Source organism: Sorex fumeus, unplaced genomic scaffold (assembly GCF_029834395.1).
Source record: "Sorex fumeus unplaced genomic scaffold, SorFum_2.1 ptg000007l, whole genome shotgun sequence".
NCBI lineage: Eukaryota > Metazoa > Chordata > Mammalia > Eulipotyphla > Soricidae > Sorex > Sorex fumeus.
In genome coordinates, this window is record NW_026606064.1 from 38,904,587 (window position 1) to 38,919,557 (window position 14,971).

The 14,971-nt window shown below is 43.3% G+C and overlaps 1 protein-coding gene across 1 annotated transcript in view; it reads left to right on the forward strand.

The window, feature by feature from the left end:
* Window positions 1-9,145, forward strand: part of PGBD5 (piggyBac transposable element derived 5) — a 136,037-nt gene extending 126,892 nt beyond the window's left edge. The window contains exons 6-7 of the mRNA XM_056130759.1: window positions 6,621-6,726; window positions 8,402-9,145. Of these exons, the coding sequence (XP_055986734.1) occupies window positions 6,621-6,726; window positions 8,402-8,597 (302 nt within the window). The 3' untranslated portion in view covers window positions 8,598-9,145. The remainder of the gene's footprint in view (window positions 1-6,620; window positions 6,727-8,401) is intronic.
* The last annotated feature ends 5,826 nt before the right edge of the window (window positions 9,146-14,971 follow it).

Sequence of the window (14,971 nt, forward strand, 5' to 3'; positions counted from 1 at the left end):
TCCAAGAAACTGAAGAATCAGAAATACTTACAAACATTTTCTATGAAGCAGATATCACCCTGATACCAGAAGCAGACAGAGATACCACAAAGAAAGAGAATTACAGGCTGATATCCCTGCTGAACACAGACGCAAAGATCCTCAACAAAATCCTAGCAAAGAGAATCCAACAACTCATCGAAAAGATCATACATCATGACCTAGTAGGATTCATCCCAGAGATGCAAGGATAGTTTAACATTCGCAAATCAATCAACATAATCTGTCGCATCAATAAAAGAAAAGATAATCTATGATCATATGCATAGATTCAGAAAAGCATTTAACAAGATCCAGAACCTGTTTTTATGATGAAATCTCTCAGAAAAATGGTCATTGAAGGAACTTTCCTCAGTATCATCAAAGCCATTTACCACAAGCTCATGACAAGCACCATTCTCAATGGGGAGAAACTAAAAGCTCTCCCTCTAAGTCGGGAACAAGACAAGGTTGCTCACTCTCACCACTCCTATTCAATATAGTACTGGAAGTTCTTGCCGTAGCAGGTAGGAAAGAAAAAGATATCAAGGGCATACAGATAGAAAAGGAAGAGGTCAAACTCTCACTGTTTGCGGACGATATGATACTCTACTTAGAAAATCCTGAAGACTCTACAAAAAAGCAGCTAGAAACAATAGCTTTGTATAGTAACATGGCAGACCTCAAAATTAACACCCAAAAGTACATGGCTTTCCTATATACAAATAATGAAATAAAAGAAGGGGGGTATGGTGCCACCAGCAGGTCAATCTATACCTGTGAGGCGAGTGCATCAGCAGCCTGATGATGCCTTCAGACTTCCAGATACCCCAAAATTGCTGCTGTGCCTTTGGCAAGACCCCAAAAACTTGGGGAAAAGTTTACCAAGAAAGTAAATGGCCAAAAGTTAGGTATGTGGGAAACACACCCACAAACCAACTCCAGCTCAGATATATAATTGGAGGCATGGCCTCTCTGGTTCCTGATTGAACTGCTTAACACAGCCATGATCTCAGAGACTCAGAAACAAATCTCGAAACCCAGTGGCTTTTGGCAGAAATGTGTCCAGACCGCACAGTAGGTTACTGTCGCCAGGCCACCCCAGGGGGGGAAAGGGTGTTGTCCCTCTGCCTGCTCCCCTTTGGTGGCTTGGTGGCCACCATCCTCCAGAGGCCATTGAACAGTCAGGCTTGGGCCCGCAGTGATGAAACTTGTTGGGCCTCATGGGATTGGGGTGGAGCCGGTCCTGTCCTCCCTACCCGAACGAGACCCCAATCGCACACAAACGGCCTCTCTGGCTCCTGATCAAGCTGCTTAATGGCCATGATCCCAGAGACTCAGAAACAAATCTCGAAACCCAGTGGCTTTTGGCAGAAATGCGTCCGTACCACGCAGTAGGTTACTGTCGCCGAGCCACCCCAGGGGGGAAAGGATGTTGTCCCTCTGCCTGCTTCCCCCTGGCAGCTCATTGGCTGTCATCCTCCAGAGGCCATTGGACAGTCAGGTTTGGGCCCACAGTAATGAGATATTTTGGGCCTCACGGGATGGGGATGGAGCCGGTCCTATCCTCCCCACCCCAACGAGACCCCAAATCATCGCCCACGAATGGCCTTTCTGGCTCCTGATCAAGCTGCTTAATGGCCATGATCCCAGAGACTCAGGAGCAAATTTCTCAACCTAGTAGGTTTTGTCAGAAACCCCTCCAGATTTAAGTGTTAAAATTTCGGAATTTCAAAATCGCGTGGCCACTACTGCAGCCATGTGACATCATATGTTATTCTTAACCAGCAATAGAAAACAAATAGTCTACTGTTGCCTTTTCAGCAGATCTGAGTGTTGGGGTAAAGTCTCAAATAATAATGGTGGGTCTGGTGTCAAAATATTGAATGTGATGAAAGTAGAGAGAGAGTAATGTGGAAATCATCTGTCCCACAGGTAGGGGGAGGGTGTGAGGTTGGGGTATACTGGGGTTGTTGGGGGTGGAGAATGGGCACTGGTGAAGGTATGGGTGTTTCATTGTATGACCGAGACTTAGACCCGAAAGCTTTGTAACTGCTCTCACAGTGATTCAATAAATAAAATTATAAAAAATGAAAAAAAAGTAAGGTGGAGTTCATGCACAATTCAATTAGCTAATCAGTGGCTGAATAAATAGCAGTACTCCTACATAAAAAAATAAGAGGTATTAAAAATCAATCCCGTTCACAGTAGTGCCTCAGAAAATCAAGAACCTCGTATCAGCGTAACTAAAGAAGTAAAGGACCTATGCAAAGAATATTACAAAACACTACCTTAAGAAATGTAAGAGGAAATTAGGAAATGGAGAAGCATACCCTGCTCATGGACAGGGAGGATTAACATTATCAAAATGGCAATACTCTCCAAAGCACTACAAAGATTTAACATAGTCCCTATTAGGATCCCCATGACATTCTTCAAAGAAATGGACAAAACACTCCTGAAATTCATATGGAACAATAAACCCCCATGAATAGCTAAAGCAGTCCTTGGGAAAAAGAAGATGGGTGGCATCACCTTCCCCAACTTCAAATTGTACTACAAAGCAGTAATAATTAAAACAGCATATTATTGGATTAGAAACAGATCCGCCAACCAGTGGAACAGAGTTGTATATCCTGTCACAGACTCTCAAATATATGATTACTTAATCTTTGATAAAGGATCAAGAAATGTGAGGTGGAACAAGGAAAACCTCTTCAACAAGTGGTGCTGGGAAAACTGGACAGCTATCTGCAAAAAAAAAAAAAAAAATGAACTCTACCTCTGTCTCATGCCAGGCACAAAAGTCAGATCAAAGTGGATTATAGACCTGGTTATCAGACCTAAATCCATAAGGTACATGGAGGAGAATGTAGGCAGAACCCTCCATGACATTGAAGTTAAAAGCTTTTTTAAGAATAAAACACCACTGACCAAGCAAGTGGAGACAACCCTAAACAAATGGGACTACATTAAACTAAGAAGCTTTTGCACCTCGAAGGAAACAGTGACCTAAATACAGAAAGAGCCCACAGAATGGGAAAGAATATTTATCCAATACCCATTTGATAAGGGGTTAATATCCAATATTTACAAGAACTATAGTAGAATTGTAGCACTGCACTGTAGCACTGTCCTCCCATTGCTCATCAATTTGCTCAGTCGGGCACCAGTAACATCTCCATTGTGAGACTTGTTGTTACTGTTTTTGGCATATTGAATATGTCACAGGGAGCTTGCCAGGCTGTGCTGTGCAGGTGGGATACTCTCGGTAGTTTGCTGGGTTCTCCGAGAGGGAATAGGTACACACACACACACACACACACACACACACACACACACACATAAATCTTCAGGGGCTGTCTTCAGGTAGTACTGAGGCTAAAGCATGTTTCTTGAACACAGCTGACTCGGGTTCAATCCTTAGCATCTAATATGTCCCCCCTTCCCCAGTGCTCCAAGAGTGATCCCAGAACACAGAGCAATAGTCAATCCTGAACACTTTCCAGAAATCAAAGGAGAAAAAAATCTTACACCTTACTGTTATAGATGAAGTTGCAGGGTAATGTACTATGTGAAGTATGTCAGAAGAAGAGGTACCGATACAAAATGATCACTTATACATGGAGTGTATGAAGTATAAAGAATAAATAAAAAGGAAATAAAAATGACCGGTGAGAGTCATCAGACACTGAGAGTCATCCCACAGAACTGAGATGCTAAGTATGGTGTTTGGAAAGGTAGGGAACCTACACAATGGTGTCAGGACTCTGGTGTAGGATGTGAGGTACTAATATTGTATACCTGAAATATTTCTATTATAAATTATGGTACCAATTTTTTAATTGAAGGAATAAAAGCATTTTTTAAGTAAAGAACTTGAGAGCAAACCCTTTCTCATGCATGCAAGGCATTTGCTCTGTTGCTGGTCCAAAACATAATTTTTAAAAACTGTCTAGTGAAAAGTACCACAGCTGTGGCTCAGGATGCGTACTCCAGTACCCACCTGGAGCAGCCAAATTGGGCAGTGGAGTGACTCTAGAAACTCAGGCCAGTTAGACACCCATTCTAGGCCCAGACGCCACACTGAGACTAATATTGGCTGCTGTTCCCATAGGTCAGCAGCCAGTGAAGCAGCCCCACCACATCTTCCCCAGACCAGCCCATGCCATCATATCATATTGTGAGCAGAACCTCCCTGAGCACCAACTGTTTGGAGACCCAGGATGGAGGCATGTACCCCCCCCCACCCGACTATCTGTTCAGACCCTGCTGGACTGGTGGCTGCAGCCCGCCCAGAGTGCCCAGACCACAAATGGTATATCCCTGGCTTTTGTCCTGGGCCCTACTGGGGCCAAAGGGATGCAGTGCTGCCATCAATTCAACCTGTACCTGTGGTGCAAGTGTATTAACAGCCTGATGGTGTCTTCAGACTTCCTGATATTCACTGTTGTGCCTCAGGCTGGACTTCAACAACTCAGGACCAAGTTTCCTGAGAAATTAAACCACAAAAATTTAAGATACATAGGAGCCACGTCCACAAACCACCTACGGCTGAGTCTTACAAGCTCATTTATCTGCCTTATTTCAGAGGCCCATAAGAAAATCTTGAAAGAGATAAAAAACCACAGTTAATCTGGGACCCATGCAAGGCTGAACAGATAGAGGTAGACTGGAGGGGGTGAGCCAGCCTGGTTCATGACCAGAGTACCCAGCAGCCACAATACAAAGTCACCACCATGCCCCAGCTGGACTGCACCATCTCAGAATGGACCTTAACAAGATATTTGCACGGTATAAGCACGGTCCGCCCGTTGTTCATCAGTTTGCTCGAGCGGGCCCAGTAACGTCTCCATTGTGAGACTTGTTGTTACTGTGTTTGGCATATCGAATACGCCATGGGTAGCTTGCCAGGCTCTGCCGTACAGGTGAGATGCTCTCGGTAACTTGCCAGGCTCTCCGAGAGGGGCAGAGGAATCGAAAGTAGTGAGTGGTCGCAAGGTCAACCTAAAATCAACAGGATATTCACCTGCTAAAAATTTGGATATGCAGGTATTGTGATTGAAATCTCCAGGCTTTCATGGAGTTGGGATGGGATACCACCCCCACTTCTGGAAGCGCTGGAAATCACCACACAAAACAACTCCAGTGCCACCATGTAAGCTCTTCTACCAACCTCTCTTCAGGGACCCATAAATCTTAAAATTTTGAGATCAAAAGCTGCAGATCAAAATCTCAGATCTGCACAATGCTGAACAGATGGGAGTAGATCAGAGTGGGGCAGGTTTGCCTCGTGCCCACCCAAACAGTCCCCAGCAGCCACTTGTTCCCACCATCCAAAATTGCTGCCATCCCACCTCCCTGTACCCCCGGAAATCATGTTCACACCTCAAAGCCATAACTCAGTTTCAAAAAAGAAAAGCTACTCCAGCTGTGCCTTCTCAATAAAAATACTGAACACCCTGAACAAATATGATTACCCTTTTGTAGCTGTGTTGCAAACTATAATGCAGAGAGAGAGAGAGAGAGAGAGAGAGAGAGAGAAGAAAGGTGCCTGCCATAGAGGCAGGTGAGGTAGTGGTGGGAAGGGATTGGTGGGAAGGAAACTGGGAACATTGGTGGTGGTAAATGTACACTAGTGGAGAGATGGGTGTTGGAACATTGCATGACTGAACTTCAATCATGAATAGTTTTTTAATGGTATATCTCATGGTGATTCAATAAAAGGTAAAGGTAAAGGCCCTCCCGTTGATCGTCGATTTGCTCGAGCGGGCCCAGTAACGTCTCCATTGGAGACTTTGTTGTTAACTGTGTCTGGCATATCGAATACTCTTGGTAGCTTGCCGGGCTCTCCGAGAGGGGCGGAGGAATCGAACTCGGGTCAGCCATGTTGGCCGCTTGTAAGGCGAACGCCCTACCTGCTGTGCTATCGCTCCAGCAAAGTAAAAAAATGAAAAACTCTAGTATTCTGTCCTTTATGGGAAAAATCCATAATTTCTTTATCTTGATTCCTATTGAGGTCAAATTCTTTTGCAACATGAATAGTGATATGATGAATATCTACATACATAAGTCTTCGATTACATATTTCAAATGGAATTTTCTCAAGTGGTTCTGGGTCAAAGGATGTAAGCATTTTTAAGGGTCTGTTTGCTGCTTTTTGTCTTTTATACGCCAGTCTGGTGCCACTAAAGGTCACCCTTAAGCCTGTCATCTCTCTGAACACAGAGCATGTTCTATCAGACCCTGAGCCTCAAATATTAGGTCTCAGCCAGTAGAGATCTTTATTCACTCTCAACATAACTGGGTTTTTTTTTTAACCCCATTAGTACTCGGCAGATCATGTAATGTCAGGAATTAAACACAGGGCCTCACAGGTGCAAACAAGTGCTCTATCTTGCAGCCACATCCCTGACCCCTGATGATATTTTCCTCCACCTCTGAAGCTTCTAATGACAAGTATTGGTTGCAGTTCATGTGGAAGGTGTTTATTGGTTCTTCTTCATGTGCTCGCCTTCTCAGGTCTCTGCTTTGTCAGGACAGGTAAGTTAGTGTTGGGAAGAGGAGGTTGAGAAGGGATATTTATCTCCTCTTCTCTGCAGGAGTCATCATCAAGAGGAAGAACTTGGAGATCCCCTGTCCTTTGGCTGTGGAGGCGTTTGCTGCACACCTTAGCTACATCTGCAGATATGATGACAAATATAGCAAGTGAGTGAATGGGGTACAGGTGCTTCCTCCTGGGAGAGCAAATATAATGATTATAAACAGTTTCCCTAATGTCACAAGCCAGGGAGATAGGTCAAAGCTCTGAAACCATGCTCTGCCCATAGGAGCCCTGGATTTAATCCCTGGTACCATACGGTCACCCAGTAATCACTAGAGAGTGATCCCAAGCATCAATCCAAAAATAATCCCCAATCATTGATGGGTGTGACTAAAAACACCCAAAAAATAGTTTCCCCAGTTTCAGAATGGAAAGCTGAGAACCCCGTGAGGTAAAATCCTGAACCCTCTTTCTAGCCCTCCTTATTAATCTCTGTATCTCCTTCACCACCAGGCAGCTGTCTCCTCTACTGCTGCCCACTTCTTCTCCCTCCCCATTGCCCAGGCTGTTGCTCCTTCCTCACCAGCCACAACATCTCTCAAGTTGGCCAAACTCTGCACCTTCCCCCTGTATACCCCTGAGCCACTGAGCATCAGGGGTAAAGGAGGCTCCCTTGAGGCAAGAAATTGCGGTGCAGAAGAGAAGTATACTCAAGGAGGCCTGGAGTTCAGGGTAAATGTGACCTTTGGCAGGTGGGAGCAGTTCACCATGCACAGAAATCAGCACTTGAGTAGGGTCTAGCAGGGACCTAGAGGCGCAATCTAGTCGGATCCTCTGAGACAGGAATTCACCTGATATTCACTTCTCCTCCAGTGACCACCTCCTACCCTTTGTCTTGAGTCAGGTTTCTTACAACAAAGCCTCAATGTGAGTTGGCTCCTTGGTCTGATTCCTGCCCTCTGCAGTCCCTCCTTTCTGCCCCATCTTTCTCACAACATAAAGGTCTCTTCTGAACTGGACACTCATGGACATTTCTCTTTTTATTCTCTTTAAATTATATTCTAGTCACTGCTTTATAATTGAATATATTGTCAGTGACAGGATTTTATGCATACAACATTTCAATGTCATATCTACCTCTACCAGTGTATTTGTTTCCCTCCACTGTTGTCCATGGATTCCCCCACCCCCCACCCCATCCCACCTCAATTTTCCTGTCTACCTCCTCAAATCTCTAGGGCTGGAGCAATAGCACAGTGGGAAGGGCATTTGCCTTGCACGTGGCTGTCCCGGTTTTGATTCTTCCACCTCTCTCAGAGAGCCCGGCAAGCTACCGAGAGTATCCTGCCCGCATGGCAGATCCTGGCAAGCTCCCCATGACATATTCAATATGCCAAAAACAGTAACAGCAAGTCTCACAATGGAGATGTTACTGGTGCCCAGTAGAGCAAGTTGATAAACAATGGGAGGACAGTGCTATACAGACAGTGCAATACCTCCTCAAATCTCTACCATGGTAAACTGCATTTTATAGACCAAATCTTAGGTGTTGTTACTTTTGGTCATTCGTTATTCCTTCTTTATGTCCTACATATCAGAGAGATTTTCTGCCACTGGCTTCTCACTGACGTCAGTCAGAATATACCCTCCAGTTCCATCCATGTAGCAGCAACTTTCATGATTTTATCTTTATATATATATATCTGAAGTATTCCCTTGTGTTGATACGCAAGTTTTTTTATGCAATATCTTGGACATTTGGGTTGTTTTCAGATTTGGGCTATTGTGAATAATACTGCAGTGAATGTGAGCCTTTTTTTTTATTTCCTTCTATCTTAGGTATTTCATTTCTCATAAACCAAACAAAACCTGGCAACAGGTATTCTGGTTTGCCATCAGCATCGCCATCAATAATGCCTATATCCTGTACAAAATGTCAGACGCCTACCATGTGAAGAGGTACAGTCGGGCACAGTTTGGTGAGAGACTCGTGAGGGAGCTTCTGGGCCTGGAGGACACCTCTCCAACCCACTGATGCTGCAGCCTCAGGAACCCAGGCTTCAGAGAGGACCAGGCTGAAGGACGGCTGAGAAGAGGAGAGGCTCCCATCTGATTTGTCAGCCAGAGATCTGGAGATGTCAGGGATATGCACAGCCTGTGGGGGGAAGGAGGACTGGCCAGGGCATGACCGTCATCCTTATATCGATGCAAAGAAGAGACAGAGGAGCATGTCCTCCCTCTGAGAAGAAGCCACCCCCGTGCTTTCTGTAGACGTTATTGCCAGCCAGTTCTGTGAGCCCCCCCACCCCGAAGGCATTTGCAGAGGTTCCCCATGGAGCTCAGTTCCCAGCACAGGGTCCTGGGAAGGCTGCTGCCACTGAAGGCACCAGGGACAGCTGGCACAGCATGTTCTTCTGGAAATTCCTGCTTTATGACGATGTGAAGACATTTGTGACCTGGTTTCATTTTTACCTGCTTGGAAGCAAGCAGTTGCTGAGGCAGTGTGAGTGTGTATGAAACCAGTGTTTTTCAACACTTGCATCATGTAAGCAGCTAAGGACAGTTGTCAGAGCAGAAACATAAATTGGGCTGAAGGATTGAAATGGGCAGGTTGTCTTTCTGATTATAACCAAGGCTTCCTGCTCATCTCATCACTTTGGCTGTTGGGTGGGGAAAGAAGGGGGGGGAAACTGCTCACAGACTTGCAGTGCAGTGTGAAGCTATTTTTTATTTTTAAATATATCTTCAGGTTATTTTCTTACTGTTGCTTAAGAATCTTCTGTAAAAGGAAAAAGTCCCCCTTCTTTTCTGCCCCCTCACCCTCCTGCCTCAACCCACCCATTGCTTCTTGCATGATTGTTCTGTGTTCTGTGCCCTGCCCCATGCTAGGGCCAGAAGGGGCGACTTGCTTCCAGAACAAATATGATTATGCTCCATCAAGGGTCACAGGTGACCTGTGGACCTTGAGTTTTGTCACTAGTGTTAAGTGACAGAATTACTTGTTTCCAAAAATATCTAGCTCAGCTGAAACAAACACAAGGAGGTCTATGTGGATGAGCCCTTACTAACTCTCCTTCATTCATGTGGGTACCTAGTGATATTTGCCTATTTTAGACCACACCTTGAAATCGCTATGACTGACATTGGTGAACCCCACCATCGTAGTGGGCTGCCATTTTAAGGGACGTGATTTCCTGGGCGTCAGGTTGCTGCTCCCATAAGGCCCCGGACTATATGACCAGTAGCTGGCAGCAAGGGCATATCTTACTTTCCAGAAAATCTGGGGACCTTTCCAAAGCAAGAGTCACATGTCCATGTGGTCACATGACTGTAGCTAGAGCACCAGTGGTTTTGGTGATCATCACAGACAAGAAACAAGTAATTTCTGGAATGGTACCACCTGCTTCAGCCCAACTTATGTAGCCCCCTCATTTTCATAAATGCAACATCTGTTTTACTCAGGCTTCGGGACTTTTTTCCTTGTTCACACTCAGTTAATTTAAAGTGTTGCTGGCTGCATGCTTCCAAATTCCATGTCATTTCTGTGTATCTGAGGTTCATGGTGATTATCCTTGACCTGTGGTTCTCATTAAATGCCATGAACTATAGGCCAAATCTTAGATTGTTTCAGAATACCTTTGCTGTTTCCTTTAATTGGATTGAGAGCACTTTTACCACATGGAGAAATATATTTTTAATTTGTGATGCTTTTCTACAAAGCCCACTATTTCTGAGTTTAATGTGTTTCCAACACTTGGGGAGACACTAATGAAAGCTGATGGATTTTCTTTTCTGTCCAGATAAATAAAAGAAAAAAATAAAATTCTATTTAGATGTTGATTAATTGTGAATATTTGGACTTGTTTCAAAGGCCAGGGACAAAAACAGGGGCTGCTCTTTTGAGACTTCATTTCTTGTTGCATAATCTAATGGCTACAATCTTAACTGAATCACTGAGCAGTTTGAAAACAAATTTCTAGTAAGTTTAAAACAATTTCTTTTAAGTTTCAAATAATAGAAACAAATTGTGATGCCTTGATCCAGTAGATATGGTCACACTATTAATGTCATTGAAGAAAACACTGAGCCTGTCTTCCAATTGTTTAGTTCTTCCTGCTTTCTTCTAGTTTGTGTCGTGTGTCACTTCAGAGCTACTCATTGAGGTGTACTTATGACCAATATTGTGTTCCTTTGCATCTAATTACCAAGTTATTAATAGTTTAGAACCATTATGGTTGCCACTTGTTGCATGAATTGAAATTCTTATAAGAAGAGTGTCTATTTGGGTTTTTCATAGACTTTTCATAGACTGATCACTTTAGTCCTCACAAGGTTAAGAAAAAGTTTTCTTCTTCCAGAAAGACAAAGCATCCTAAAGTACAAATCAGAATAGCCTCTAAAAACCCAACACTGGCCTGGAGTTACTCTAATAATTGCTGAAATAACTTCACTGGCTACATATCTCCTTGAGTTTGAGGACTAACATATTGATACCCTTAACTTATTTAGTAGCCTGAAATATCTGGTAAGAATGAAAGGCCTCCCAAAGGCTGTACAGTCAGTGGACACATCTGCTTCCTATGACCAGTGAGACCTCTTTCACTTTCTCCTGCCACAGTGTGTGGTGTCATTGGGTACAAGGTCAAGAGAAAAAAAAAGGAGCTCACCTATTTTTGTGTAAAACCAAACATTAACGAAAGCTTCTAAACTTCACAAAGAGAAGTTCTAGTAGGTGAAATTCCTGTTAACCTATACTGAGTATCATAATTTGGGATGTAATTTCATAAATGTGACTGACTGTATTGAGAATTATTAATCTTAGGAGAATTTAACTTAAGTGCTCCTTTAATGTTTCTGTATTTCATTTGTTTCTCTACCCACATTCTGCTTGGGTTTTGTTTCTTGGGCCATACCTGCTGGTGCTCAGGGCTTACTCCTGACTCTGTGAACAAGACTCATTCCTGGCAGGTTGAGGAGACCATATGTGGTATTGGGGATGAATCCCAGTTTAACCGCAGGCAAGAAAAGCACCATACTTGCTGCATTACTGCTCCATCCCTTCTTTAGATTTGAAACCTCAGTTTTGAAATGTCTCATTGTGGTTAATGGAACTTTATATAAGTGCATTATTTCAGAAGTCAAGTCACATAAGGAAGTCATGGTCATTTTGGACGAAGAGATCCTGCTTGTTGACTACATTAGACAAGGCCTCGCCAACAAAATCAAACTAATTCTGAAGTTGAATTCAAATGCAAGAATATTATAGACCCCCATGATGGGCCAGAAGATTCTGGATCATTCTGTAGAGCATAGAACACAGCTACAATACCCAGCATTGGAGCTAAGAATGCAGTCTGAGTGTAGTCCGAGGATCACCTGTGAGGAAGTTAGGCAGATCACAAATCAGTGAGGAACAACAAACTGCATTTGCTCTCCTCTGGCTTAAGGTTAATGGCAAAAGACATTTTCTCCACAGGCCCTATGAATTAGGATGAGAACATGTCAGTGACCTCCTGATGGGAAAGAGAGAGGAGACTTGAGGCTGTGCTGTTCACCCACATGGTCATTGTCCTAGGGGTGACCTTTTGAAAGGCATGACAGGCAAGCTCATGTTCTGTGTGACTCAATTTTTTTTCCTTAATGATTTCTTCTGGGGAGGAAAATGGAGAGAGACCATGATAAAGGAATTCCATAAGCATCATGTGATCCATTGTCAGAGGCAGAAGTTGGACTGAACCTTAGGTACCACCCCTGTGAGTCTCCTGTAGGCATAGAAGGTTGACATTTATGTCCTGACACCTGAGTCTTCTCTGCTCAGCCCCCATGAAGTGAGACGGAGGCCTCCCATGGGAGTTCTCTTACTACCATCTCCATGCGTGGTACCTCCGTCATCTCTTCCTTGTATCTCCATGTGGAGGTGGGGAGGAAACACAAAGTTCCCTTCTACCATCAGAGTTGGTTCTGGAATCAGGAGGATGCTGATTCTCACAAAAAGCGACACGACATCCCCTGACAAAAACAAGGTCTTTGTGAACAAAACAGAAAAGGAAAAGTTCCTGTGAATGAGAGTTGATCTTTGTGAGGTAATGCCAAAGGTGAGTATAGCTTTTTTGGTGGTAATTTCCTAAAAGGGAATTTATCCACAGAGGGAATTGTTTTCATAATACAGAAAATCTTTATAAATAAAAGCATGTCTGCTTCTGCTTTCTAGAGTTCTTTCTGTACTTCATCCTCAAAGTAAGATTTCAAAGAAGCATGTGCTTTTTGATTTATAGTGGAAATAAAGATTTAGCATATCATGACAATGTTACAGTATTAAGTTCTGTAAACAGAATACAACTTTCAGTCACTCTTTTAAAGTATTGATGCTTTAAAATCATTGACCTCTAAACCATTATTTGGCTTTTTGTTTGTTTTTTGGGCCATACTCAGCGAAGCTCAGGGGTTACTCCTGGCATTGCTAAGGGGACCATGGGATGCCAGGGATCAAACCTTGGTCACATTCAAGGCAAGCACCTTACCCATAGTACTGTCTCTCCAGTTCCTGACCTCTAAGCTTTTAAAATCAATGGATTTACCTTTAATATGTTCTCTTGACCCCTCATGTGATTTTCTTATACTCAGTGATTTCCTTCCACTGTCATCTTTATCTCTTCCATTTGTTTTTCTTTTTTACATATCTATCTCTAACTCCACTTTCTGTAGTTCTTTTTTTTTTCTTTTTGGGTACCACCTGGCGATGCACAGGGGTTACTCCCAGCAGTGCTTGGGGGACCATATGGGATGCTGGGAATTGAACCCAGGTCAGCTACGTGCAAGGCAAATGCCCTGCCTGCTGTGCTATCACTCTAGCTCAGTTATTTTTCTTTTGTCCCCTCCTACCCTTCGTTTCCCTTTCCTTCCCTTCTGTGAGTGGACTATCCAGCCTGGGTTCTTCCTCCTGTTGTCCAGAAACAGGGGTCTCAAGCCTTGCTACCCCACAGATCACAGGCACCATTCCCTTTCAACACTAGGAATACAGGGTGAGATATTTCTTTCAAAGACATTGAGAACAGAGACATCCCAGAAAGAGGCAAGACTTCAGCAAGGAGAAGACAAAGGAGGGCCCTTTATATGGAAGAGGAATGCTAGGATTAAGTTGATTAATCCTAGGACCCAAATTACCAAGTCACACTCATTGAACATTCATCATACTGATTATTGGCATGTATGTGGCTCACAGGAATAATCAGGAAATTAAACAACTGCTATCTGGCGTAGGAAATGGGACAGCAAAGAGAAAGTAAACCGAAGTCATTCATTAAAGAAACTTTAGTTGTGCTTTTTTAAGCCACTAGTCATTGAACTAGACAATTGCAACTAGGCATTGTCAAGAAGTGAGGTGTCACACACAACTTTTTGTGACCAGAGAAATAATGGTAACTGAAAACTTGTCAAGGAAACTCATTTTTATCACCCACAGACGGAATCATGTTCTGCACTGAGACTGTGTTTTTAGAGGAATTGTTATAGAAGGCTTACATGAACCAAAAAGACATTACCTGAATGTCACTTCACACATTAATGAAATGGACTTGTTGAAATGGTCTTGCTTCTTGAAATAAATCCATATGATCCTGGCTTACCTCTTGGGTAAAAAGTCTTCGGGACATACCACTGGGTATCTTGGTTTATAAATAGGAAAACCCAACAGTTCTTTCCGGATTACACTCTGACGCTGCAGAGTGAGAAAATGTGATGTTTGTTTCTATTAAAATGTCAGAATTTGGGGCCAGAGTGATAGTATAGCAAGTAAGGCATCTGGTGCGTCTGATGTACCAGGTACATCTGATGAAGGGGCAGGGGTCAGCTCACCCTCTTTCCCTTTTCCTCTTTCTCCCTAGCCCCGGAACTAGACCCAAAAATTGAGGTGGTTCTTCTTTATTTCTTAACCCAAGCCACCAGGATAGTAGAACAACCTGACTTTGGGCAGCTTGTGTGCAAGCTTTGTGGTTGCAACGGCTTTCTAGTTCATATTTATTATCATCAGGACCAGAAACTCCAAGGCCAGGAAGTGGGAGTACTAAAACAGCAAATTCTAACCTCTGCAATAATGAATTTTCAGAGATAATGGCATGGAATTTAAAAATCCAGAAGTGTTGTTGCTTTGCATAGAGTGCATAAGGTCTAGGCAAAGTGACAAGATGTGGGCAGTCATTTTCATTTAAACAGTGTTGGCTGGGGGTGGAGGTTTATTGAACAACTTGGTTTAAATTTGGAACAAGCATCTTCCAAACAATTTTTAAATTCTCCCTAACCATCCACCTTGAAATAAAGTTTTTCCCACATTGCTCAGCAGAGGGCAGCAGATGCCTTTTGAGGCATACTATACAGAGCATTTATTAAGTGTGGCTGGAGTTTGAGATCAGA